Below are 27,824 nucleotides of genomic sequence, written 5' to 3' on the forward strand. Positions count from 1 at the left end.
AATGATGAGATTTCAGTTATCAGGTAGCCCAGCTCAATCACTAATGACGTCGCGCGGAAACCTTGCACCTCCGAAATGGCACGGTTGAAAAGAACGTTCCCATTTTGAGATTTTTGAACAAAAAAACACATATGAGGAGCTGATTAGATCCGTTGACCCCAGGGCCGGGAGGTGTTCACAGGTTGTAAAGGGTCGTCCCAGCCAGCTTTCAAAAACCATGTGTGTTCCGCATTGGCATTGATACCAGCATCCAGCGGCTACCGCGTCTTTCATTCTACCGCAATAACCCTGATTTGCTTGTGGCGTCTAACTCCTCCCTCTCCGTCTCTCTCTCCCTCTCTCTCTCCCTCTCTCTCTCCCTCTCTCTCTCCCTCTCTCTCTCCCTCTTTCTCTCTCTCTCCCTCTCTCTCCCCCTCTCTCCCTTTCTCCCTCTCTCCCTCTCTCTCTCTCCCCCTCTCTCTCTCTCTCTCTCTCTCTCCCTCTCTCTCCCTCTCTCTCTCTCTCTCTCCTACAGACTGTGAGTCGGTGGGAGCAGCACCGCGATGACCAGCCGGCGCTCCGGCAGCCATGCGGAGAAAGCCCCCCCCCCCCCCGCCGGCGCAGTCCCGCCGCACCACGGCCCGGCGTCGCCCAAGCTCCAGGTCCAGCGCTCGCTGTCCCGGGAGGCCGTCACCATCCACTTCTCCGCCCTGGGGAAGGACGAGGAGGACGAGGACCACCTCTACGGGCGACCCCTCTTCTCTTCCTCCTCCACGTTCCGTCCCAGGACCCGCCGGAACGTCACCGGCGCCGCCGAGGATGAGCCCGGCGGCGTCGTGACGGCCATGGAGGCGAGCGAGGAAATGTTTGAGGGAGGGTCCGGGTCGGGCTCCTCCCCCGCCGCAGACGCCGTCGCCAGTCCACAAAGCTCCGCCTCCTCCTCCGCCATCCCCAGTTCCATCTCGTCGTGGCTCAGAGAGCGGAAAAGCACGGCGCCCTCCTCCGCCGCCTCTAGCTCCGCCCCCGCCTCGGCCGCCACCGCCACCTCCCCCTCCAGGTCTGCGCCCGCGCCCCCTAGCGACAAACCCTTCTTCAGCCTGGTCACGTCCCTGTCCTCGGACACCGAGGCCCCGGCGGCCTCGGCGCCGGCGTCATCTTCCGTTCGCCACCGCCACCTGATGAAGACCCTGGTCAAATCCCTGTCGTCGGACGCCAACCAGGACTCTTCGTCGTCTTTGCCGACGCCCTCCCGCCTGTCGGACTCGCGCCTCAACCTGCAGCTCTTCAAGCAGTTCACCCAGTCCCGGCTGCCCGCCGCCGTGGCCGCCGACTCCAAGACGGCGCCGTCCTCGCCGCTCGCCTCCCCCGAGGCCCGCTCCTTCTTCAAGGTGTCGGAGGTGGAGGCGCGCATCGAGGACACCAGGCGCCGCTTCTCCGAGGTCATCTACGAGCCGCTGCAGATGCTCAACCGCTTAATGGGCGACGAGAGCGGCGGGGGCGCCGGCGCGGGTGGCGTCTACCGGCCCAAGACGCTCTCGTCCAGCGCCACGGAGCTGAGCAGCCTGGCCGCCCTCAACAACGGGCTCCCGGAGAGCAACAACAACGACAACAGCTACTGCATCAAAGAGGAGGAAGGCGGGGACTGGGACGCCGACAGCCCCACCGCCGAGTCATCGGACGGCGCCAGGAGCGCCAAGTCGTCGGCGTCCCTGGCCCTGGACAAGTGCTCCATGTCGGCGCTGGCCAGGCAGGAGGACGAGGACTTCTGCATCCTCTACAGCGAGGAGTTCGAGACGGGCGGCGCCGCGGAGCGGACGGACGCCGGCTCGGACGGGAGTGGGGGTGCGGCGGCGAGGACGCCGGCCGGCGGCGAGGACGAGCCGGACGGAGGAGGGGAGGAGCCGGGGGATCCCGGCGTCCCCTACTACACCCTCATCCTCCTCACGGCGCTGGTCTACGGCTTCCTGGTGCTGCCGCTGCCCGCCTACGCTGGGGCGTTGCTGCTGGGAGCCGGGCTGGGGTTCTTCCTGGCCATCGGCGTGGTGTGGCTGGCCGGACCCAAGCGCTCCGGGCGGGCCGGCAGACATCCAGGACGCCAGGGGGCGCTGTGGAACCTGGCCCAGCTGGACGTCAAAGAGCCGACCATCTTCAAGGTGAAGAACTCCCGTGTTCGGTTTTCTGTTGAAACACAGACGTAGGCAGGCGAACTTAACTCTATTTACTCAACCAGTTGGCTGGTATTCCCCCCCCCCAAAAAAATGTTTTGGACCCTGCTAGTGTAACCGAGTGAAATGTGGAGTAGCTGGTGAAACTCATCAAATGAGCGCTGACGGTCTCTCCAAGAGGGACGTCCCTATTGGGGAAAGTGTCAGCGTGTCCAAACGCGGTATAGCTCAGGAGGTAGAGCGGGTCGTTCAGTGATCGTAGGGTCGGTGGTTCGAATCCCGGCTTTTCCTGACTACCTGTCTGAGTGTCCTTGGGCAAGACACTGAACCCCAAAATTGCTCCCAATGAGCAGGCAAGCGCCTTGCATGGCAGCTACCGCCATTGGTGTGTGAATGGTGCTCCGGGCCAGTGTAACAACTGGATGGGGAGCGCGTTACAAATGCAGTACCTATACCTATACCTCCCAAGCGGGAAACCCAGGTTCAGAAGGGTTACACTAGTACAGTGGTTCTCAGATGGTGGTACTTGTACCCCTAGGGGTACGTTGGAGTATGGCAGGGGGTACGTGAGACTTTAAAAAAATATTTATTTAAAAAATAGATTATACTATAATAGGTTCAATAAAAACAACATTTACGTTTGATAAACCAACCACAACAATATGTAAAAGCCACTGCACTAGTACAGTTAATGTTACTTCTATTATATGCATACTACTTTAATATTGATGGAGAATTGCATATGAGATTAAGATGACATGCTAGATAGTAGGCTAATAATAGCAAATTGCAATAGTCAAAAGTAATTTATTATTTTTGTCAGCTAAACAATCTGTCTGGTATTTTCTTTTTTTTACCAGCCGGGTGGCTGGTAAGCCAAAAAGTTAGTTTGGGATCCTGGATGTAGGCCTAAATTATAGACCTTGCCATCATTGTGACTATTGGAGACTATTCTGATGACATTGTTTGAGAATCAAAGGCCAGTCCTTCCTGTTTGATGCTGTGATAAAAACTAGTTACTGTATTTGAACTAGTGAAGTAGGCCCGGTCTCTTTTGATATATCAAAGTGCCCATCAACATAAAAGAGCTGCGTTAGACCCTGCCACAGCTTCCTCTTTCATCCCCCGTCTTCTCCTCCTGACGTCTCTCATGTCGAGGCGAACGCAGGCGACGTCAGTGACTGCTGGCTTGCCATAAAATCGACAGCCAAGCACAATTCAAAGGAGATAGGGGGCCATTAGGCCCATCAAATAAGATCGTCCATGCCTTTGCCTTCTTCTCTCTCTCTCTCTCTCTCTCTCTCTCTCTCTCCTTCTCTCTCTCTCTCTCTCTCTCTGCTTTGATGTCAGAGGGCAGGATAACCGCGAGAGACTCGAGACGATGTGCGTAACCACCTCAGTCAGTGCAAACTGGCAATAAATGACCTGAGGAAAGCAGCCGGCTGGCCCATTTGGCCGCATTAGTGCTCAAAATGGATTCCGAGCCTCTGAGGGCGGCGTTTTATAAGCATAGCCTGCTCGGCTTCTCCTTTTGTTCCGTCGCTAATTCTCCTCCGCAGAGTAAGCTTGCCAGTCTGCGCCCGCCCCTCGGGCGGTCAGCAGTAGGCCACGCTGTCTGGTCACGCCACGTTCGATGGCCGCCCTCCAAATGATGTCAGCTGTGGCTGTAGCTGGGGAAGCCCAGTTGGAATAATAGAACGGGCGCGCTGTCTATTTTAGACATCCGCGCCTGGGAGAGATGGTGGTGATGACATCGGCCACCGCATACAGCACCTAAAGCCCTGACATGACAACGAGGCAGAATTATCTGTGTCTCTCTCTTACGTTCCATTCTTTCTCCTCCGTTTTCTTTTTCTCCCTCTTATCTGTCTCTCGTTTATCTGGCTCAGTTGCTCCCCTGCAGTAGCTCAATTTCATCTCCTCGGCCCCTCCCTCACTTTCATACTCTCTCTACCTCGTTCTCTATCTCACTCTCCCGTTCAGTCTTATCTTTACGTCCGGCCTAGAGAGGTGTAGCCTTGGCCTGTCTCTGTGTAAAATGGCCCGCTGCAGACACGCCCCCGCGTGATAGCCAACCCTGAGGGCCCGCCTCAGTTCAGCGAATGGGAGACGAGAGGCCGGGCTCTAGATTGCGGCTGTCTGGAGTTTTACGATCTCCAACAATCTACGACAGCCCTTTCACCTCACCGGGTGGCTGTGGCAACACCTGTATGAAATATTAACTTCATATTCTCGGCGTAGCCTCGACCCACCTTTGCCATCAGATTTTATTAGTGTTGTGTGGTTTTGAGGTTGGGGTCGGGGGGGGGGGTGTCACTGTGAAACCAATAAAAATGTCCACTGGTGGCTGGTTATAAAACTGAAGGTTGAGACTTCGAATTATCCTCAAGGACCCCACCTCCCCACAACAATGTATAAGAAACCATAACATGGTAATTTATACACACACACTCACACATAATGGCTAGACTCACACTCACAATGACACTTAATTTGTTTGAATCATCATTTGTTTACAGCAATTTGAGAATGAGTGAGTTTACGTCAGCTCATGAGAGTTGTGAATGCTTCCGAATAAGCCTATTGGTTCATTTTAAAACAGGACGTCTTACATTTTTCTTAAATTTGATAGGCTTGTACCATAACATTTTTAGATTTTATATTTATTTGTGTTTAACAAAAATACCACATCCCTGTATATTGTTTAACATTTTAAAACACTTTCCCACGGTAATTATGCCATGGACCACTAGGTGAACACTAGCGGTTGTTTTGGTAGTATCATCAGGCTATATGGCAGATTTTAGAGTAAATTCAGGTGACAAAGCAACAAAATACTCACCATACTCAGAGCTCCATAGTGTACAAAAAGAAGACGATGACGTTATCTTCTCCTCAGGGCTGGATGAATGAGATCACGAACTACGACCCCGAGACGTACCACGCCACGCTGACCCACTCCGTCTACGTGAGGCTCGAGGGCTCCATCCTCCGTCTGTCCAAGCCCAACCGCAACATCGCCCGCCGCGCCACACACAACGAGCCCAAACCCGACGTCACCTACATCAGCCAGAAGATCTACGACCTGACCGACAGCAAGGTAGCATGTCTTTGTGTGTGTTGTGTGAGCGCGTTTGTGTGTTGTGTGAGCGTGCATCCTAGTTTTTCAAACCCGGGCCATGACAAGTACATCCCCAAAAAACGGATCATGGTTATGCGACGCGAACGAACCCAAAAAACACGAGTCTTCGTCCTCCGTCTCCAGATCTACCTGGCGCCCCCGAGCCTGGCCAGGAAGAGAGTCTGGAACAAGAAGTACCCCATCTGCGTCCAGCTGGGCAAGCAGGACGACTTCATGTCCAAGGCCGAGGGCGACCGCTCCGAGACCGCGGACGACCGCTCCGCCGCGGCGGGGGGCGACAGCAGAGGGGAGGGGCCGGGAGGGGACGGGGCCGAGGAGAACAAGAGGCCCCCAGCGGGGCCCCAGGAAGGCGGGCGAGGAAGGGCCTCCTCCGGCAGGGAGCTGACCCTCTACCTGTTCGGGAGGACGGGGAGGGAGAAGGAGGAGTGGTTCCGGAGGATCCTGCTGGCCTCCAAGCCCAAGACGGAGCTGAGGAGAGCCGTCGGTGTGGCGGGGAGTCGGAGCGGTGAGCTGATGCCGGCTCGCCTTTTTACAATTGAGAAACAAAATGAACAAATGTATGAACTGAAAGTATAATCCATAAACTAGGTATAAACTAGGTATTAAAAAAGTATACATTTATATATATTTGTTTCTTTATTTATTTACATACGTATACAGTGTATATACATATATTTATACATGTATTTATTTCAATTTTTATTTCATTTTATACATTTTTATTTTTATTTATTTTCGTATAATATATATGTATATATATATATATATGTGTATATATATATATATATATATATATATACAGTATATATATATATATATATATATATACAGTATATATATATGTGTATATATATATATATATACAGTTTATATATAAAGTTTATATATATATATACACAAATAAATAAAACATCTTTATATATATTTATAAATATTTATTTATTTATTTTTTATAACGTAACGGTTTCCTCTCTCGTCTTTCCCCTGGCCCTCCGCTCCAGCCCTGAGCTCCCACAGTCGCAGCAGCAGCCGGGGCAGCCTGGACGAGGCGCTGGCGGCGCCACAGGCGGGGGGCGGGGCCAAGCCCAAGCCCCTGCTGGACTACAGCGTCTACATGGCCGCCCTGGTGGGCCAGCGGGCAGGCAGCCCCACCGCCGCTGCCAGCCCCGTCGTCCAGAGCCCTCAGAGCAGCCCCGGGGCGGGCAAGAAGGTACCAGCCCCCTCCTCACCTTTAGAAGTCCGTATCCCTCTCTCTCTCTCTCCGTCTCTTTCTCTCTCTCTCACACTCTCTCTTTCCATCTCTCTCTCCCAGTCTTTCTCTCTCCCTCGCTCTCCCCCTCTGCTTCTTTCCATCTCTCTGTCTCTCTCTCTCTCTCTCTCTCCTCTCTGTGTGAAGAGTGGCAGCCATATGATTTCATTTATCTGCTGGATGTGGTCTGAGGATCCACTGTATCTCCTGATTGCCTCCCTTCCTTCTCTCCTCTCTCGCTTCCGAGCAGTTACCCAGCAGCCCCCTGGTGGCGGCGGCGGGCGTGGTGGCGGCGGCGGCGGAGGAGGAGCCCGTGGCCTGGGTGAACGCGGTGATCGGCCGGGTGATGTGGGACTTCCTGGGCGAGGCCTACTGGGCCGACGCCGTCTCCAAGAAGATCCAGATGAAGCTCAGCAAGATCAGGGTGAGTCCGCCGCGCTGCCCCCGACCCTCTGACCCGGGATCCGCCCCCGCGTTCGTCCCAGGGTTACCAGGGTTACCGCGCGGCCGTGTTTCGAGACTGGTAGGCGAGGCTGCGTAGCTTGAAACCTCGAGAATGAGAGAGATGGAGAGAGAGAGGAAGAGAGGGAGGGAGAGAGAGAGGAAGAGAGGGAGGGAGAGAGAATGAGGGAGGGAGAGAGAGAGAGAGGGGGAGAAAGAAGAGAGAGGGTGGGAGAAGGAGAGAGAGGGAGAGGGTGGGAGAGGGAAACAAATGCACCCTACAGGCACACATCTACCAACACACATGCACACACACCCCTCTCCCGCCAACACACACACCAGCTGTAAATGTCACCCTCCACTGCTGTGTGCCCCCCCCCCCCCCCCCAACAGGACCACAGGGCATCACACTGTGCTGGGAAACAGTCCTTCGCTCTCTCTCTCTCTCCATCCCCCCGTTTGCATTTCATCCCTCCTCTGGTCAACCCTGTTGTTTTATCCGTGGGCGTGTTGAGTAAAGGGAGGACTTTACACCCTGTGGTGTGTGGCGTGTGTGCGGGTGTGTATGTGTGTGTGGGTGGAGAATGGGTGTGTGGGTGTCTAGTTGACGCTGCGCCCTCTGTCGTTCTCCCAGCTGCCCTACTTCATGAACGAGCTGACCCTGACGGAGCTGGACATGGGCGTGGCCACTCCCAGAATCCTCGGCGCCTCCAGACCCTCGGTGGACCACCAAGGTAAGAGACACACACACACATAAACACACACACATTGAATGACTCAATAGGGATGCATACGCTGTGCATGTAGCGACACACAAACATGCTCACACACAGACACACACACACACACACATGTAGCCAGACTTCCGACGGTGCGGTGTGCCTAGCTGGGACGAATCAAAGCTCACACGGCCCCGTCTGAGATTCATCACCTCTCCTCATACAGCGGTGACATTCTGCTGGGGCTGGGCCCTCACCACGGGAGGCATGCGTGCGCGTGTGTATGTATGTGCGCGCGCGTATGTATGTGCGCGCGCGTGTGACGGAGGTAGAACTTTCATGTTGATCCATCCAACATCGAGCAACCTGTGACTCAGGATATAAAAGGCATACTCGCACACACACATACTTTCCCACAAGCAAACACACACAAGCACACACATACACACTGAGACTACAACGTAAGGAGAGGGACCAGCTCTGCCTAACGCCACCTGCAGGTAGTGAACAGAAAAAGCAGCTGTGAGTCAGACCTGCCCTAGAGGCCGTCTTTCTGTTCTAATTTACCGGTTATTTTTTCCAATCTGTTAATGATATCCTACAAACCGCTTCAGTCGGAACTGTGCCCCACTGTGGAGACCCACACACATGGTTTGTTTCACTGCAGACCGTGTGACTGACAATCCTAGAGTCAACCAGGGTTATAATGGCCTAGAGTAATTTTTCTTATCTGCACCAGTTTTCCATTGCTGGGAAATGTCTTGCTTAGCTAGAAGCATGACACATGACTTACTGTAACGTCTCTTATACTGTGTAGTACATAGTTGTATATTTTTTAATTTGTTTTTATTCAATTCATTGATTAATCAGTTCTTTTTTGAGACATGCAGTGTCAAAACAATCGGTGCAACCAAATGGTGTGCCGGTGCCGGCAACTTAAAAAGCTGGTAGCATCACAGCACCACAAGTGGAAAATGTTGGTTTTGAACCCTGTAGGCCCCTACCAGATCTAATCAATAGCGTCACTCACATCCTATTGGTGTTTGTGTGTGTTGAATATGTCGCGCGTCTTATCAGGTTCCAGCACTATAGTAACGCTAGTCAAAACATGATTATCTGCATTAATCTATTGAGCTTTTTAAGAGATCTTATTAACACATACTTTCTCACAGTCTCTCTCCCTCCCACCCTCCTCTATCTCCATCCCTCTCTCTCTACCCTCCCCCCCTCTCTACATCCTTCCCTCTTTATGCTCCCTCTCTCTGGAGTGCACACTGTGTACAGTAGTTCACACAATGTACAGCTGTATCATACAGTCATTACACACACAAACACACACACACACACACACCACACTGTCCTGGGACAGAAAGTGTCTGGTGAATGCTCCTGGCCTGGCCTCCAGTTCCAGCAGTCCTTATCTGTGACTGGTAGGATGACAACTCTCGGGCTCTGTGTGAGCTGGCTGGCTCCGTCACGCTGCAGGACCTCAGAACAACAACGCCGGCGACAGTAGATAGCAAGGCTAACTATGCTAGCAATGCTAACAAGCACAGCACTGATGAAAGAAGACAGCAAGGCTAACAATGCTAACAAGCACAGCACTGATGAAAGAAGACAGCAAGGCTAACAATGCTAACAAGCACAGAACTGATGAAAGAAGACAGCAAGGCTAACAATGCTAACAAGCACAGCACTGATGAAAGAAGACAGCAAGGCTTACAATGCTAACAAGCACAGCACTGATGAAAGAAGACAGCAAGGCTAACAATGCTAACAAGCACAAGAATGATAAATATAGACAGCAAGGCTAACAATGCTAACAAGCTAACCATGCTAAACAACAGGAGACAGCAAGGGTAACAAGTGCAACTGATTAAATAAGACAACAATAGACAGCTATGCTAGCGATGCTAAAAGCAACACTGCTCAGCAGACAGCAGTGCCAACAGTAGCACTAACAATTCCATGATAGTAACAATGACAACATTGATACTAACAAAGCTAACAGCAACATTGAGGGATAGGGTGTGGCTGCAGGATTAAAAACATGCATGTGTGTGTATACACATATATACATACATACATACATACATACATACATACATACACATACGTATTGATAAGGACTCATATAAATGAAATATTTGCTATGCTTCTCACTGATGATGCGATATTTACTGGAAATCTAATCACATATAACGGGGACATTGTGCCCAACAGAAGCACCTTTTTTCTCAGCCCCCAACAACACAGGCTCTCACACACACAACACCAATAAGAGCCTTGTTTATAAGCCACGGCAGTGGAATGCTGTTTGTTAGCGGATGCCTGGCTAAATACAATGCAGCGTAATGCGGCCATGAGCAGTTTACGGGGTCGTGAGGTTATCCGTTGCTGAGGTAAATAAAGGCTAAGCCATGCTGGGGGGGGGGGGGGGGGGGGGGGGTATACTTGCTAGTGCTAGTTTATCACCCCGATTGATAGTGCAGATGCCGTGTTAGTTTATGTTGGTGAGATCGATCTCCTACTTCCATTTCATGACGGAATACTGCGCAGGAATATTCCTCTTGTGGGAATCGTTACGTCATGGGCGGTTTGATTCTCAGAACTGTTGTGCTCTAGACTTTGCTGTTTCTCTCTCTCTCGTTCCCTCTCTCTCTCTCTCTCTCTCTCTCTCACTCCCTCGACCTGCCTGTTTCTGTCTCAGTCTCCAGTGTGTAATTTTTATCAGCCCACAGTCAGATCACACTGTGACGGGAGAGGAAATAGATTCTACCGCCAGCTGAGCGAGGACGGAACGTATCGGAGCAGAAGTAGACGCACGGTGCTCTTATACGGCCAGTCCTCACAGCTTCCACAAAAACACGGGCCTCGACCGCCGTCGCCGGGCAGAGCTGCCCCTTCCCGACCGCCTGACGTCTCTGGGACCTGTCACAGAAAACGTTGGCAGTTTGAGCCAACCACGTTACACAGCCAAAAACCACATAGACCGTCAAGTCTCACGACTGATTGTTTTTCCAAGGAATTCAGATGATGAAAACTTGGAACGGATATCAGATTCTCAATAGAAATTCAGTCAGGGGTTGGATCAGTTATTTTCATTTAACTGCGTAGCTCTCTCTCGAATCATCCTAATTCCTCAAACCGTTCTGTTGCTAAGACAGGCTAGTAGCTAATAAGGTAGCTAACCAGGACAGCTGTCCTCAGATTGAACAGCTGTACACCTGCTTTACGTTCAGTCTAGACGGTACAGGGCTTTATAACTTCTCAGTGATTGGTGACGGTGATATCTTGTAGGAATTAACGTTCCTCTGTGTTAAAATGGCGGTGGATAGTGTGGTTCCATTAGAGAACCGCGTGCTGTGCTGCAGCTTCTCTCGTCCAGGCAGCTCTAGGTTCTCCACCTTCACCTCACTGGGGCACGCCTGCTGGGCAGTCCATCCATACACCTATGGCAGTGTGTGTGTGTGTGTCTATGTGCGTGCCTGTAACATCATACGTACGGTTTGTGGTGTGTGTGTTCATGAGCGAGTGTGGTGTGTGTGCGTACCCCGAGCGTGGAGACACTGCTTCTCTCCTCTGACCTCTGACCCCCAACCCACCCCAAGAAGCCTCACCCCAATTAAGGCAGCAGCCCCCCTCCCCACGCTGGCCCTCCGGAGCGGGGCCCCGCTGAACCCTGACGCTGCGGGGCCCGGGCTTATTATCACCAAGGGCCCCAGGGCCAGGAGAGGACCACTGGGCTTTCTAGTTGCTCTCCCTCTCTCTTCTCTCTGCCTCTCTCTCTCTCTGCCTTTCTCTCTCACACATTCTCTCTCTCACACTCTCTCTGTCTCTGTTCTCTCTCTCTTTCTCCCCCCCCCCCAATTCTTTCACCACAGGCATGTTCTGTTTTACTTGGTGGGTTACGGTGTCACTGGGCAGAGCCGGTGTAGAGGCCGAGAGAGAGAACAGGGGTGGGGTGCTGTTGGTGAGAGAGGGGTGAGAGATGCTCAGCTGATGTCAGAGACCCTTTCCCTCCTTCATCTGTCTGGGAGATTCCTTTTCCCGCTGCGCACCTCATCGTGCCGTGTGTAACGATGATGGTGGTTTTCCACCCGGGCCGTCTCCAGTTGCTTCTCTTCTGAGAAAAAAGGACGCGTGTTTTTTGGGCAGGAAGCGACGGGGGGCCGGCAGGTCGTTCACACGGCCCCGTCTCTCTCTCCGCTCGTTAGCTTTGAAGCTAGCCGTTCCGATTCTCTTCGTTTCGAAAGCTGCGAGGCCGAACGATGCTAACCTTTAGCCGCGGAAGACGGAACGAAAACATCTGTGTGTGATGATAACCGTGTGACGTTTTTGCTCAAACATGAAACGTGCCGTGACATGCAGCCGAAGAAAGCTCATTTTGAGGCCGACCCGACGCACAAATCACAGTAATCCGAATTTCAGTTTGACACCGGAGCTAAGCAACGGAGAGCTATGTCAAGGCTCTGTAATTAGCCTCTCCCTCAAAGTACATGTGTGGCGAGCGGAGACTGGTGTCCATGCCGTATGGAACGCACATGCATACATCTCTGTCTGTACAAAGTGTCCCGAGACAAGCCAGCGATATACTGTAGAGCAGGGATACTCAAATAGCTGAACCTGTGGGCCAACAAAATGACAACATTAATGATACTTGATAACGTCTCATTTTCTTTATTTCCACATAACGTAAGCGTATGGAAAGACAAGGAAAGGCCCTTTTTCCATTTCTAATAAATTTTTAATCAACTCTGGCAGTGCAAAAAATAATTCAACACAATCAAATTCCATTGTACAATTGTCAGTGAGTCAGTCAGTCAGTCAGTCAGTCAGTCTACTATAGTTAACATTTGCATTACAATCACAGTCATTTATGACTGGACCCCACATTAAACACTAGCGTTTTTTTCTCTCCATAAAGCAACCAAGAAAAATAGGTGAGGCTCATGTTAGTGGCTGCTTTGAATGGGTTCAAGCAGGTGAGTCCGAGGTGACTTGACGGTCAGCTCCATATGGTTCCGCTGCGTTAAATTAGTTTTTTTTCTTTCTTTTTTTTTCTCAATTTTTGATTGATTGATTGATCGAACGGCGGGCCAGTCAAAATTGCGCCGCGGGCCGTAACTGGCCCGCGGGCCGGAGTTTGAGTATCACTGCTGTAGAGTGTAGACCCCTTGGTTATATTACATATGGGGGATGTATTGCATGATTCACTTAGCCGACTGGCTTCGTGAATAAGGAGATCATTGTTTAAGTACAGTCATATACAGTCATTCATGGAGTGGTACAGTGTGTGTCGTGTTTTGTGTGTCTCTATTTGTTTATTGACTCATTAAGCATGCTGGAATTCCCATCATTCCCGCAGTGGGAGTGGTAGTGATATCATATGAGTGATATGGCAGTGGGAAGTCGAGCTTTTCTCTCTCCTTCTCTCTCTCCTACTCTCTCCCTCTCTCTCTCTCCCTCCCTCACTTTCTCTCTTTCTCACTCTCCTCTCTCTCTTTCTCCACGCTTTTCTTATACACATGTGCATTATGCCTTTATTTTTATTGGTTATATAGTTTGCGCTGCATTTGTATGTGCACTGTATTTTGTATTGCATTTGCGCTGTCCTGTCCTGCACCCTGTCCTATGTCGTCTTCATCCGCGTATGTCATTACCCTAGTCAAACTCCTAGTATGTAAACCATGTACATGGCCAATGAACGGATCTTGAACCTTGAATCTTGAATTAGCCCAGGAGCGCCTCCCAGTGGCTAAAATGAGCATGTTCACGGTCCCGCGCAGACAGACACATGACCCCATGGAGTCTGCGAGAGAACCGTCGTGTGTTTGTGCACAGAACCGTGTTCATTCAGGAACCCGTGTGCGCTCTTCACTAAACATGTAACGAGCCGACACGGCATTAACGTGTGTGTTTGTGTGTGTGTGAGAGAGAGAGAGTATATGTTTGCAGATACTTTTCGGAGGGAGGGGGGCGGGCGCGCGGTGCCTGGTGGGATTTGCGTAACCCAGATCAGCGGGGGGCGTGGAGATTTTAGTGAGGGGTGTGTGGAGGGGGGCATGTTTATGCAGCGAGCCGATCCCCCGCCCCCCCGCTGACATCAAACGAAGGCCAGGAGGGGTACGGCACGGTGTCCAACTGTTTCCCTCTCTGTTCAAAGAGCCCTGTGATCTCTCTTTCTCTCCTCCCTCGCTCCCTCTCTTCTCTCACTGAGAGAGTATGGGAGGGTGGGAAGACTGGGGGATGGAGGGAAGCAGGGAAGGAGACCCCCCCCGTATGAGACACTTGGTGGTGGGGGGGGCGGGTATCAAGGACAGATGGAGGGACAGACAGTCTCACAGCGTCCTCCACCCGAATCCTAGGCTAGGAAAGTCCCTCACTCGGTTTTCAAACTTCGGCCGTCTTAAGGCCGTTTCAGACGAGGAGCGATAGCCGCGCATTGTAATTCATTTTCAATGAGAGAGGCGAGCGGACAATTTGGGAGCCGCGGACAATCTGGGGCGGAGCGGCAAGCGGGTGCGTGAAATTGTGGCGCGCGTGCTCGTTTCGTGCACACGCGCGCCCGCGACAAGAGCTGAATTGTAGTCATCTTTCCCCGCTGCACGCAGGACGCGTGCGTCCCCCGCTGATCCGAGCGAGAACGCAGGCGGAATATCGCTCCGCGTCTGAAACAGCCTTTAGACGTGGGCGAAATCTTCCTAGCGGCGCACCCCCACCCCCCCCCATACCCCGCTCAACCTCCCTTCACATACCGGCACGCCAACACCAACCCGGTGGGTTGAATCATGTCCTCAGACCCACACTAACCCCCCCCCCACTCTCTCTCTCTCTCTCTCTCCCCCCCCCCCTCTCCCTCTCTCCCCCCCCTCTCTCTCTCCCTCTCTCTCTTCCCCTCTCTCTCCCCCCCCCCCTCTCTCTCTCTCTCTCTCTCTCTCTCCCCCTCTCTCTCTCTCTGTGTGTGCGTCCCCCAGGGCTGTGGTTCGACCTGGAGATCTCCTACAGCGGCTCCTTCCTGATGACCCTGGAGACCAAGATGAACCTGATCCGCCTGGGCAAGGAGGGAGACGGGCCGCGCTGCAGAGAGCTCGGCAAGGAGGGGTACGCAGTCACACCTACCCCCCCCCCTCCCGGTCCTGGCGCACATCGCTCAAACCGCTAGGCGGCATGCCACGCGACGGCGCTTCAAGTAGGACGACCGGAAATCGCGTCCTTTGGAGAGACGGCGGTGTTTTTAGTCGAGCGCCTCGGAGGCGACCCGCTCTGTCACACGCCGGCGTTTCTCGCGTGGGCCGTCGGATTTGAAAAGAGACATGCCTTTTCTCCCCCCAAGAACGCGCACCTACGGGCGAGTCCGCTCGTTTTCTCTTGTTTTACAGGGTCAGGGGGTTAGCCACAGGCCGCTCTAACGCATCTCCTCTACTCGCTCTTCCCTCTCCCCCTCCTCCCCCTCTCTCCGTCTCTCCCTCTCTCACTGCTCTCCGGGCGGCCCCAAACGGGGGGGGATGTTTCCCGGACGCCTCTCCCCCTGCGCCTGGTGAGTGCCGGCCGGCTTCCGGAGGCGTTCGTTTGTTCCTCCTCACTCCCATTTCAACTTCATTTCCATCTTTTTATTTTTTTCCTCGGGGGGGGGGGGTCGTTTGATCCGTGTCGCCAGCTGAGGCGTCCATCTCATCTCACCGCCATTGCGTGCATGGGTTCGTTGTGACTGCGTTGAAGAGACGAGAGAGGAGGGGTGTGTGTGTGCGCGTGTGCGTGCGTCAATCATGGGGGTTTTTGTGTTTATTGTATGTGTCCTCATGTAAACTGTCTCTCCTAACAATGGGCTGTTGGTGAGTGTGTGCGTGTGTGTGTGTGTGTGCGTGCACGTGTGCGCGCGTTCCAGAGAGTGTAGCCTCATATGAACTCAGTGAGGCATTGTGGGAACGGTCTTCAGCAGACTGAAAAACAATTCTTCCAACACAATGGGAGTCTGAGGAGAATAAACTCACACTGAGGTGTGTGTGTGTGTGTGTGCGCGTGCGCGCATGTCCTCATCTCAACTCTAGCGAGAGTGTTGACTAAGATGGGTCCTCACTGAACTGTGTGTGTGTGTGTGTGTGCGTGTGCGTGCGTGTGTGTGTGTCTGCGTGCGTCCTCAGGTACAGGCCGCGGACCTACTGCCTGGCTGACAGTGACGAGGAGTCGTCCAGCGCGGGGTCGTCTGACGAGGAGGACACCTCTGAGGTCACTGCCGACGCCCCCGGAGCTGAGGGGTGGGGCTTCATCATCATCACAGACATCCCTCCGGGGCCGGCGCCACTAACACGCCCACAACACAACACAACTTTATCAGTCCAACTGGTGTCTGACATCTGTCACTCACCCAGTAATCATCGTAGTACCCAGCAATCATACATGAAGCATACAGTCACACACACACACACACACACACACACACACACAGACAGACAGACAGACAGACTACAGACAGACACACACACACATACACCAAGGCCTCGCTAACTCTCTCTCCCTCCCTCTCTCTCTTCTCTCTCCCTCTCTCTCCCTCCCTCTCCCTCTCTCTCTCCCCCTCTCTCCCTCCCTCTCTCTCTCCTCTCTCTCTCCCTCTCTCTCTCCCTCCCTCTTTCTCTTCTCTCTCCCTCTCCCTCTCCCTCCCTCTTTCTCTCTCTCCCTCTCTCCCTCTCTCTCTCTCCATTTCGCTCTCTCTCCATTTCGCTCTCCCTCTCTCTCTCCATCTCTCTCTCTCCTCTCTCCCTCCCTCTCTCTTTCTCTCTCTCTCCCTCCCTCTCTCTCTCTCTCTCTCTCTCCCTCTCTCTCTCCATCTCTCCCTCCCTCCCTCCCCAGCCTCGTAGGGGGCCACAAGTCCAGTAAGATCATGCGCTTCGTGGACAAGATCGCCAAGTCCAAGTACTTCCAGAAGGCCACGGAGACGGAGTTCATCAAGAAGAAGATGGAGGAGGTGTCCAACACGCGCCTGCTGCTCACCGTGGAGGTCCAAGAGCTACGGGGAACCCTGGCCGTCAACATCCCCCCACCACCCACCGACAGGATATGGCACGTTGCGCACACACACACACACACACACACACCTTCACACACACTCAGACGTTCCACACACACACACACCTTCACACACACATTCACACACACACTCACAAACGCACACATCAGTAACAGGATATGGTACAGGATATGACAGCATATTGGTTTCGCACACACACCTAACTCCGTGACAGGCTATGGTACCACCCAATGCTTATATTCTCAGTAATTAGATTTTGTCTGAAATACCGTGACATTTGTAAATATAGCTGTGCGGTTAGAATGGAACGTAACATCGCTGTCGGGCGGAAACCTTGGATGTCCAAAATAGGAGGTTTTCAGAATGTTGAAAAGAACATTTAGTTCTATGCTTTTTTTTTTTCTTTTCTTTTTTTTTTTTTTTTTTTTACATAAAATCACATATGATGAGCTGTTTAGAATACACTTTACTGTATTTTTAAAATATTTTTAAAATCACCAAAATGGAGATACAAGCCTTTTGTCAAGTACTCCTCAGTTTAAAGAGATACCTGCCTTTGATACACTCCTGCCATCTACTGGTGGCTGATCATAGCCTCGGACATTACACGCTCCTCGTTGTTGAATGTTCAGTGGGCCAGAACGTTGCTGACAGTGTGGATGTTCCGGTTGTCAGGTATGGCTTCAGGAAACCCCCCCACCTGGAGCTGAAGGCCCGGCCCAAGCTAGGCGAGAGAGAAGTCACCCTGATCCACGTCACCGAGTGGATCGAGAAGAAACTGGACCAGGAATTCCAGGTATAAACATACCTTCAATGGATAGGCACATTGAAGTGTATTAGACTTGGTGAAAATGCACTTGTTCAGGGGTGCAGACTTGTCACCGTGAGGTGAAAATAGCTGTTTTTAATCCAAAATGTCATTTGTTTGATCAGTGTATGTATGAGTTTGTATGTTTGGCACCTTTTTCACCTGTGATCTGTTTGCACCTCTGCTTGTTTTTTCATCTGATCCTAATATCTACATGTTACATACCGTACAGATTATTATTAGTTTGTTTCACACAACCATCTGGGAAGGCTCTGTTGGAAACTGTTTGGAAAAGTGCAAGCACTTCAAAAAGCAACAAAAAAAAAAAAATGCAGTCAGGTGATTGGATGAACTATCTGAATACAGGCAGGTGATTGGATGAACTATATGTCTATCACCGTCTATCACGGGCTAACAGTCCTGCGCTGTCGTAACACGCTGATTGGCCCGACCAAATTCTAATCTCTGTGGAGCTTGTCCAGACTGATCTGTGGAGAGAAGCAGAATGTGAGCTCGCGAGATCAGGATCGGTCTCACGAGGCTTCCGATGACTTGCATGGTTAAGGAGTTCTTTCATAGTCCTTTGATACTATATTCAAATCATAGCAATTATGCAGATGAATGTATAAACAACTCCATAGTACCAGAACTCACATTCACTTTCATTCAACCTGTCTTCCCCTGTAGAAAATCTTTGTCATGCCAAACATGGACGATTTGTGGCTGACCATCATGCACTCTGCCGTGGACCCCCGCTCCAACGGCGCTCCTTCCGCGACCTCCGACCCGGAGCCGTCCGAACCCGAGGGGGGTGCCACCAGCGACCCGTGAAAGATTGTTTACACAGTATTGCTCGATACTCACAAAGTTAAAACCAGGAGCAAACCCCTTGGGCCAAAGTGTCTAAGCCCGAGACCTTACTGCTAGACCGACCGAGACAGACTTCCAGACACCACATTCCCATGGTCGGTCGCCTCTCCTGCAGACTAGGATGACCTTTGACCTCGCACAAACTTAACGAAGAAGACGGAAGGAAACAAATCTTGCATTGCTGCTCGCTCTTCCTTTTATGAAGGGGGGAACGAAGAAAAGGAGTTTCTCATCGAAGGATGAATGACAACCCCCAACTGACACTGATAGGTCAGTTAGGGGTTAGTCAGTAGTTGTTGGGGGGGGAGGGGAGGGGGGGGGGGTGAGAGGTTAATAAGGGCACATAACGTCCTATGAACACATTATTGAGCATTCACCCGTCACCTTATACAGACAACGGTTCTGCATCAGAGTTCGTGTTTAGGGACATGGGAAAGAGTACTAAAATAGCACAAGATTATAGAGCGGAGAGAAATGAGACGCGCCAACTGTGAGAACACGAGCGGCGAAAACGACGCTGACTACGATCGGCTGTCGTCACGGCGAGCACCGCGGCATCAGCGAGAACGGAAAGTGTAGAGAGCCTTGAAACGGAAGTCAGAATGAGTGAAGGTGTGACGGCGAACAAAACTATTCCAGTGTGCGTGCGTGTGTGCACGGTTATGTGTGCGTATGTTTTTGTATTGGAGAGTGAAAGAGAGAGTTTTTACATCAGAAGGAAAGCATATGGAGCCTATCTGTTGATTAGGAATGCGCCACGACAATGTCACATTCTTTGCCATACGGAGCAGCACGCACACACAGTGCTCCCTGCCGCTAAGCTCGCTAGTCCTGACCACGTGCGCACTTTCAGTACATCAACGCGTGTTCTATGGTGACCACTCCCTTCGATGTTCTGACTGTTTTGTTTTTTTCATATACAAATGAGCATGGTGCCCATGTCCTTATCAGGAAACAACCAGAGAAAGCCCCTCTCCAATGGAGCCAGTGTAGGGTCAGGTATTGTAACACCCAGGCAACAAGTGTCTTCAATTCACTGAAGCCTAATGCTAGTTCCATGCTAACTACAGTTAAATGGAGGAGTGCAATGATGGAAATATTATTTGTATAATCTTGTGAAGATATCATATAGAGGTGTATGTCTGAAAAGATGTATATACAAGTGGCCTGACACTTTAATTGAATGTATGTACGAATATTACTTTGTCAATGTAAGCGTTTGTTGTATGAGAATTATTCCTAACCAATCACATGGATATAGATGGAGGGGGGTATGCAAACTATTACACAAGAACTTTAGTTGTTATTTCTTTGATTGTTTTCTGCTTGTAAACACTATTCAATGAAATATCCACAGACATGTATTTTCAGATGTGCTGTCCAGTTGCGTTATTCTTATCTTACTCTCTAACATGTAGCCTATCTATAGCATACAATCCATTAGACATTTAGAGGTGGTCTTTACATGCCACACAGCCTACAGTACATTGTCCTTTATATCAGTGGCATTTATGCTTTACTGTTATGTAGGAAGCCCTTTTCAACTACTACAATTATTTGACTTGTACGGTGTGAACTGTCTAAAGAATAGGCCTCTATTCAAAAATAATGGTACTCCTGACCCAAATTCCTTAATCAGAACTCCCATTAAGAATCAGCACACCTCTCCGTATTCCATTCTGTATACAGTAGGCCTACATTTAAGACATGGGACAGTTGTTTTTTCGTGCAGAATATCAGCATTGAGTTTGTTTACAGGAATTCCTTTTGTTGCCATTAATTAGTTTTCTTTTGGGACACTAAAGCACTGTTGTATGCCATTGATGAAGGATTTTCTTATGTTGTATTCAGCCCTGTTCTTTTTGGTTGATGATATTGATTGTTGTCAGGTTGGAATTTATGTACTGTTGTTTTGTGGGCGCCTCTAAAATGAAGAATGACAGAATCTTATGAAGATATCGACATCGTATGATGATGACTTTGTATAAGTGTTAATGATTTTGAATATTGATAAGACTATTTTGATTTTGAAGGCCAAATCTTTGAAGCGCCCAGCTGTCTGCCTGTCTCTATAGTTGTGACTGGTAAAGGTTTGTCTCTGAATGAATGCCTCTTTATTTTGCTGGCCTTTATTTTCTCACCTGGAGAAGTTTTTTTTTTTTTTTTCGGTTATCGATTTTGTATTTTGAATTGCAAGGAAATTAATGTACAAATGGAGAAAAAATCCAGCTTGACTTGTAATTATTCGCTCTTGATTGAAATAAAGATTTTTTTATGAACTCATTGTTGTCTCAGACTGACTGTTTGAATGAACCTTGTTAGGACAAGTTGTTGAATTCAGGTCAGATACAAAGCAGCAAAATGTAGGCAGTGCAATGGTTCATTTTATTTGGGAAACCTGCAACTAATTTAGCTTCCAGTCAGTTTATTTTAAGGCGGATCCGTCTATTAGAAAATAAATTTATTCGAATTTCTAGATATGCTAATCCTCTGTTCGGCCCCGCCCCCACGTTCTACTCGGAAGTGTACCGTTCCCTAGCAACGCACGGATGGCTGCCGACCAACAGAGGTAAGTATGCAGCTGTTCCTCATTCAGCCACACATTCAAGTTAAAAAGATCATATTTTAGGTTGCGGGGTAACGTATCGTTAAAGGCAGTAACTGCTGTTACCAGCCTGTGCATACGTTTATGCATTTAGAATTTCTCTACGTTGTTGAAGTACAGTGGGACTAGTGTTCGTCGCTAGCACTGGGCTAACGTTAACTAAACCATCCGACGTCACTCAGGTAACGTTAGTGCTATTAGTTAGCCAGCTAACTTATCTTTCAGACAGCCATAAAGTTTGCTATTCACAAGTTTGTGGCTAGCTATATTGGTGCCACTGAATCATTAACTGCAAACTAATTGTCATGATTTTTCTTTTAGGTGTGAACAGACAACCATATAAGCAGTCAAACAGGTAAAGCCAAAAGCAATACTAGCTGAAAAAAGTAAAACATTTGAAAGTGTCAGAGTTGCATGCCAGTCAGTCAGTGTCCTTGTGTATTTCTTTGTCCTCTCAAAGCTACTGTAACATCAAGTCCACCAAACCCGTCTCGGTCCCCCACTGCACCGATGGAGAGCGGAGGAAGGGAAGGGGACGGCCGGGAGGAGCGGAGAGGAACGCCGTCCCGGGAGGACGAGAGATTCGGCGAGACGCCCGGCGAACCTGCCGAGGTCACAGAGGATCCGGGAGACACTTCACCGCCTGGCCTAGAGGTAGAGAGGTCTCTAGGGACACAACCATTTGTCCTAAACAGTTTGTATCGCACTTGTAGCATAGTGGACGTTGTGCGGACACTATTTCAAAGGCATAGTCGTTGTTCTGTTCCTGACTGGTTTGGTCCTCCCAGGCCGGATCGGAGGAGCGGTCGGACAGAGAGCCGCCCCATGCCTATCAGTCCCACTCTAGGGACAGCGGCGCTGCTGTCATCCCCCACAGTAACTCAGGTGGGCATACCCCCTCCCGCTAGCACATGCAGTTCACAATGATACACTGTCGTCTGTTAAGGGCCGGCTGTGGCTCAGGAGGTAGAGCGGGTCGTCCAGGGATCATAGGGTCGGCGTTTCTAACCCCGGCTCCTCCTGTCCACATGCCGAAGAGTCCTTGGGCGAAGACGCCGAACCCCAAATTGCTCCCAATGAGCAGGCTGGCACCTTGCATGGCAGCTGGTCGCCACTGGTGTGTGGATGGTTGAATAAGAGGCCTTCATTGTAAAGCGCTCTGGATAAAAAGAGCAATAAAAGTGCTCCCATTCACAAAAGTGCTTCCATGTGGAAGTGCAACCATTTAAGCTTGAGTATGTTGTGGCAGTACTGGTGATTCCCTCATTCATTAAGTCAATGGTGTTTTTTTTTGTGGTTCTCCAGAGGACAGCAGTGCCGTGCCCTTGCCGCCTCACCTCACTCTGCACCTCCCCACCCCTATGTCCGACAGCGGGGGGGAGGAGGAGCAACGTCGGGAGGAGGAGGAGGAAGAGGAGGAGGAGGAGGGGGACGAGGCAGAGCTGACCGTCCTGGACCCGGAACATGTGAGTAATCTCTCCTCTTATGTATTTCAATGATTGTTACAGTACCCGCGCTATACACTAGTGACCGCCACTGGAGGTTTGGTCCCGATGTCTGCAGTCCTCAAAATGCGCTAGAGGGAAAAACACATTGTTATTTTGTTTTTTTCCTGTTTTCCCTTTCATCATATTACGAAAATTGAAGTTGCGAAGAACCCACTCAGTATAACAAACAAATAAAACATATTTTGTATCAAAATCCATATCCTGTGAGATGTGTGAACAGCTCTGAATCTTTGAAGTCCTTTTTCTCTGCTTAGTGATTTCAGGTGTATCAACATTCACAGAAGCGATCTTCTTCAAATATTTGATTTCAATGCATGGCACATCATTTGAAAGCTTACAATTTACACTTTCATAATTTGTAAAAAAAAAAAAAAAAAAAAAACTGAAAAAATGACCTTGGCAGACATCAATCAGGACCAAACCTCCCGTGGCGGTCACATTATAGCGGGATAGTTGTTGAATAATGATTAACTTCACTGGATTCTCAATCCCCCGCGTAGCCCCTGATGAAAAGGTTCCAGTCGGCCCTGAAGAACCACCTCAACAAGCAGCTGGAGCGACTGGACCAGGAGCTGAGAGAGGAGGTAGGGCTCCCCACTGAGACCACAGCGGTCCTTCCCTTCCACCTCCACCCGATCTCCAGCAGAGGGCGCCAGTAGCATTTGCAGCGACGGTCTGCGCTGTAGACTTGAAGAAATGGTCTTTCACATTGTCTTTACCTTTAATGTTGAATTATCCCAAGGCATAATAGGCTACTATGTACTGTATGGATAATAGGTCGGTAAATCTAAAGGGGGAAAACATTTGTACGTATATATTTTACGCATACTGTCCTTGTTCTCCATTATTTACATTCGCTACTTTGTGAATTCTATATTCCAACCTATGCTGCACTTTCTCACCGCCCAAATGTCTCCCCATGGGGATTATTAAAGTTTGTATCTATCTATGTACTGTATGTAAGGATAGTAACGTCTGCTAGTGTTTATGATGGACACTGCCCGTGCCCCTCCTGTATACAGTTCTAACCACCCTATGTGCCCCCCCCCCCAGACAGTCCTAGAGAAGGCCGAGGCCCGCCACATGGAGGGGCTGGGCGTGGAGCAGTACTCCGTCCAGCAGGAGCTAGCCCGGCTCCAGGCCTGCCTGGAGGGCCGACACGAGGCCGGGGCCCAGGCCAGGGCCCGGCGCCGGCAAGCCCAGGAGCAGCTGGAGGCCGTGAGGGACCAGTACCGCGCAACGGCCGGCCAGGCCGGCAAGCAGAGGAGCCATGGTGAGACGCCGGCGCCGGATTAGATCAACGTCGTACTACCAGGACCCTCCCTCTTAACCACCTGTTGTATTTATAGTTTGCTACTCTTGCACTTTGCCTTCAGCACTAGATTATGCTCTTAGTCGCTTGTTTTAGAAAGGAGATGCACTTGTGAGTTCTGGTGAGTAGTAGTACACTGACTACCTACGCTAAATGCAATTATTGTAAGTCGCTTTGGATAAAAGTGTCGGCTATCTTGAAATGTGTGGGCGTGTCTGAATTCACGTGTGTGTGTGTGTGTGTGTGTGTCCGTCCGTCCGTCCGTCCGTCCGTCCCCAGTGTCCCAGCTGCAGGCGAAGGTCGACAGCCTGGCTCTGGACCTCTTCTACATGAGCGAGGTCACCGCCGACCTGCGCTCTGACATCGCCGCCATGCGGAACGCCACACGCAAGGCGGACGCCGACAAGGCCCGGTCCGAGGAGCGCAAGCTCGAGCAGGACCTGTACGTGGAGCGCCTCACCAAGCGCGCCGAGCGGCTGACGGAGCAGATGGCACTGTACGACGTCCAGGCCGCCGCCCAGTCCAAGGAGACGCGCGCCGCCAGGGAGGCGCTGTCCGAGGTATGCCGGTCGGTCCGCCGCGTTCCCGTTCAGGGGCGTAAAGTGTGTGTGTGTGTTTTTCAGGAGCGTTAAAGTGTGTGTGTGTGTGTGTCGTCAGGCCCAGATGGAGATGGACTCTTTGGCGGTGGAGAGGAAGCAGCTGCTGCAGCAGTGGGACAGCAGCGTCGTGGCCATGAGGAGGCGTGATGAGGCCTTCACCGCCATGCAGGACGCCCTACGGTACGGTCAGCCCCGGATAGTCCCGACGCTCGCCAGACGCTCCCCGAGATAGTTTACCCTGTAGCCTCGCCGACGCGGCAAATAAGCCAACTCGAGCTCGAGCGTTCGGTCAAGCGGTCTGCACCGCACTTAAGGTGTCCACGCGCTGTCTCAAGCAACTCCGCCAACCAATGCCAACGGTGGCTTCCATGTTTGTTGGCGACTGTTGGCGTCGGTTGGATGGACTTTGCAGCTAAATTTTAAACTTCCAACATTCTAACAGCAACCGCCAACTTTAGAGTGTTGGGGAGTTGGTTGACGTTGGTTGGGGCCGTGTGAAGAACCTTTACACACACACACACACACACATACCAAATTCTCTCCCCGTCTCCAGGGCGGCCAACCACCAGGTGCGCTCCCTGGACACAGAGACCGAGGGCTTCAAGAAGTCCGTCACCCGGGAGGAGGAACGCAACGAGCTTCTGACCCGGCTGCTCAACCGCGCCCAGCTGGACGGCGCCACCTCCCGCAAGCTGATTGGCCAGAGCCAGACGCAGCAGGAAGCCCTGCAGGCCAAGTACGGCACCTACGGGCGGATGCTGCAGGAGATGGAGCAGACCCTGGCCAGGCTCGACACCGTGAGTAGGGGGGCGGGGCTGTCTCGTCTCACCACCGTCTCTCGTCCGCGCGCCCGGGTGTCTGACGTGCTTTTATTTTTGTACCCGCTGATGGGTTTTGAGGGGTCTTATGGACGACAGACTCGGATGTCATCAGAGTCCAGTATGAACCGAATGACCACAATGGTCCATGTACTGTATTTACTCTCGAACAGAGCAGAAGAGATCTCAACCTCTGTCTCTTTCTCTCTCTCTCTCTCTCCCTCCCTCCCTATCTGTCTTTCTCCTCTCTCACCCCGTCTCTCTCTCTCTCTCTCCCTCTCTCCCCCCTCCCCCCCTCCAGGAGAGTGGCGTGCGCCAGGCGGAGGTGTCCTCCCTGAGGAAGCAGGCGGAGCGCGAGAGCGCGGCGCGGGTCGAGCTGGAGGACGCCATCGTGGCCAAGATGCAGGAGCAGCTCACCCACGACAACGCCGCCAAGTACTCCCGCCGCCTCACCGACAAGATGGCGGCGCGCAAGAGGGAGCAGGTGAGCGACTCGCGTTGATTGTCGTCTGTGCTTCGGTGGATGTGTTTTTTGTGGAAGGAAATGTTGTTAGTATAGACATGTTGTTCCCTGCAGGCTGTAATAATAATAATAATAATAATAATAATAATAATGCACTTTATTTTTTAAGCACTTTTCAAATCAAATCAAATCATGTTTAGCCCTGTTTTAAGGTTACTTATGATCATATACAATGGTTCAGATCAAAACGTTGATAAAACTAGCACTTTTGAGAAAGTCTGATAATTGCTCTACCACCATTTAGGTCATACAATGGATGTGGGTGGGCACCGTGAAAAATCATTCAAAAACATGTTAAACTCTCGATTTCAAAGACAAGAAACTCACCGAGGTGTTAGTTGGCGTTCTGACATATAATTCGCCATAAAGTAAGATTCTAGTTCATCAAATATTTTTTAATATTTAGCATAGAACTATTTAGTCGCAGCGCATATGTGTGTAAACTTCCGCAAACTAGGTAGCCTAGCAACATAAACAATAACAATAGCTACTGTAAGTAGTTCCGCTTCCTGAATCCCCTCTGCGGATTGATCTGCACATCTACAACGGTCGCGTCAATACAAGTCAATGGATTTCATAAAATGGTCAATAAAACCCTACAGGATTCATACTTTGCGGCGAATTTGATGTCAGAACACCAACGGACACCAATTACCCCCTCAGTGAGCTTCTTGTCTTTGAAATCGAGAGTTTAACATGTTTTTGAATGATTTTTCAAGGTGCCCATCCACATCCATTGTATGACCTAAACGGTGGTAGAGCAATTATCAGACTTTCTCAAAAGTGCTAGTTTTGTCAACTTTTTGATCTGAACCATTGTATATGATCATAAGTAACCTTAAAACAGGGATAAACATGATTTTTCGCTTTACTACTCCTTTAAAATAACACAAAAGCATTTTAAGAGAAAGAAGGACATGGTACGTGGCAGAGCCAAATGCGGTCACCCAGCCTCAAACCCTAGTTTCATCGTATACTGTATGTCTCGCTCCACACACACACACACACACACACACACACACCCCTGCCCACAGGAGGCGGAGATGACCCACGTGGAGAACGCCCTGGCCCAGGTGGCCCTGGACAGCAGCGAGGAGGCGCTGCGCGTGGAGTCTCTGTCACGCGAGCTCGCCGCCCTGGACCAGGAGACAGCCCGCTGCAACGGCCTGCTCTCCGCTGGCGAGGCCGAGGCCACCAGGCGCATCACCGTCATCGAGCGCAAACAGGCCGCCATCAACGTACTGAACAAGAAGATGGAGCAGGCAGCGGCCAGCACCGGGGTGAGACAGTAGCTCCTAGCGCGCACATGCTAGCGCTCCGCATACCACATAATAGTGTCTGCGCCACTTCACCCCCCAAGCTGGTGTTCTGAGGGCGTAACGACGGGTCAAAATTGATTGACAGGTCGTAGCAGCAAATGAGAGAGACGCTAGCCCAGGTTAGATGGGCGGGGCATATCTATGGGTGGGAACGCCTGATCGCGAAAGTCATTACTGATTGGTGTCGCCGGGATTCCGGCACTACCAATGAATTGCCAGGATTTGAGCACCAGATTTTAGCATGAAGTATCCCATAGAGAGATCTGCAGCATGCAGTAACGTAGTTGCCATAGCTTACGCAGCGTATCATCGAAATACTAAAATATATACAGAGATACATACGTACATCCTGCACATATATACAAATATATATCTACAAAGATGGCGATGCACATAAGAGCACAGACAGCATTGAGGGAGCAAAGAAATGACCCCCTGCCGCCCGGCGCGTGTCTCAGCATGAGGACCTGGGACCGCTGGAGATCCAGGCGGCCACGCTGGCCAAGCAGCTGGAGGAGGCGGCGGCCGACATCAAGAAGCAGCAGCAGCTGTGGCTGTGGCAGCAGGGCGAGCTAGTGAGGCTGACGCACGAGAGGCAGGCGCAGAGCGCGGCGCTGGTCGCCCTGCAGACGCAGCTCACCATCCTGCAGCAGAGGAAGCTCCGCACCGAGGGTACGTGCGCACACACACAAACACACTCACTCTCTCACACACACACTCACTCTCACACACACACAAA

The 27,824-nt window shown here is 51.0% G+C and overlaps 2 protein-coding genes across 2 annotated transcripts in view; both read left to right on the forward strand.

The window, feature by feature from the left end:
- The first annotated feature begins 518 nt into the window (after positions 1-518).
- LOC311311116 (testis-expressed protein 2-like) lies at positions 519-18,650 on the forward strand. The gene is made up of 11 exons (XM_084440759.1): positions 519-2,132; positions 5,044-5,244; positions 5,410-5,791; positions 6,288-6,496; positions 6,786-6,959; positions 7,611-7,710; positions 14,673-14,799; positions 15,840-15,953; positions 16,546-16,755; positions 17,399-17,519; positions 18,219-18,650. Exons 1-11 carry the CDS (start codon positions 543-545, stop codon positions 18,360-18,362), a joined length of 3,372 nt encoding a protein of 1,123 aa, XP_084296885.1. The 5' UTR covers positions 519-542; the 3' UTR covers positions 18,363-18,650.
- A 2,866-nt stretch (positions 18,651-21,516) lies between these two features.
- The window catches only part of ccdc40 (coiled-coil domain 40 molecular ruler complex subunit), a gene marked incomplete at both ends in the record, with an annotated part of 15,389 nt that continues 9,081 nt past the window's right edge, over positions 21,517-27,824 (forward strand). Inside the window, 10 exons of the mRNA XM_084441389.1 lie at positions 21,517-21,660; positions 22,413-22,472; positions 23,015-23,098; positions 23,568-23,787; positions 24,106-24,386; positions 24,484-24,605; positions 24,979-25,222; positions 25,545-25,727; positions 26,801-27,046; positions 27,544-27,757. Of these exons, the coding sequence (XP_084297515.1) occupies positions 21,517-21,660; positions 22,413-22,472; positions 23,015-23,098; positions 23,568-23,787; positions 24,106-24,386; positions 24,484-24,605; positions 24,979-25,222; positions 25,545-25,727; positions 26,801-27,046; positions 27,544-27,757 (1,798 nt within the window). The remainder of the gene's footprint in view (positions 21,661-22,412; positions 22,473-23,014; positions 23,099-23,567; positions 23,788-24,105; positions 24,387-24,483; positions 24,606-24,978; positions 25,223-25,544; positions 25,728-26,800; positions 27,047-27,543; positions 27,758-27,824) is intronic.

Source organism: Borostomias antarcticus (genome assembly GCF_949987555.1).
Source record: "Borostomias antarcticus genome assembly, chromosome: 7".
Lineage (NCBI taxonomy): Eukaryota > Metazoa > Chordata > Actinopteri > Stomiiformes > Stomiidae > Borostomias > Borostomias antarcticus.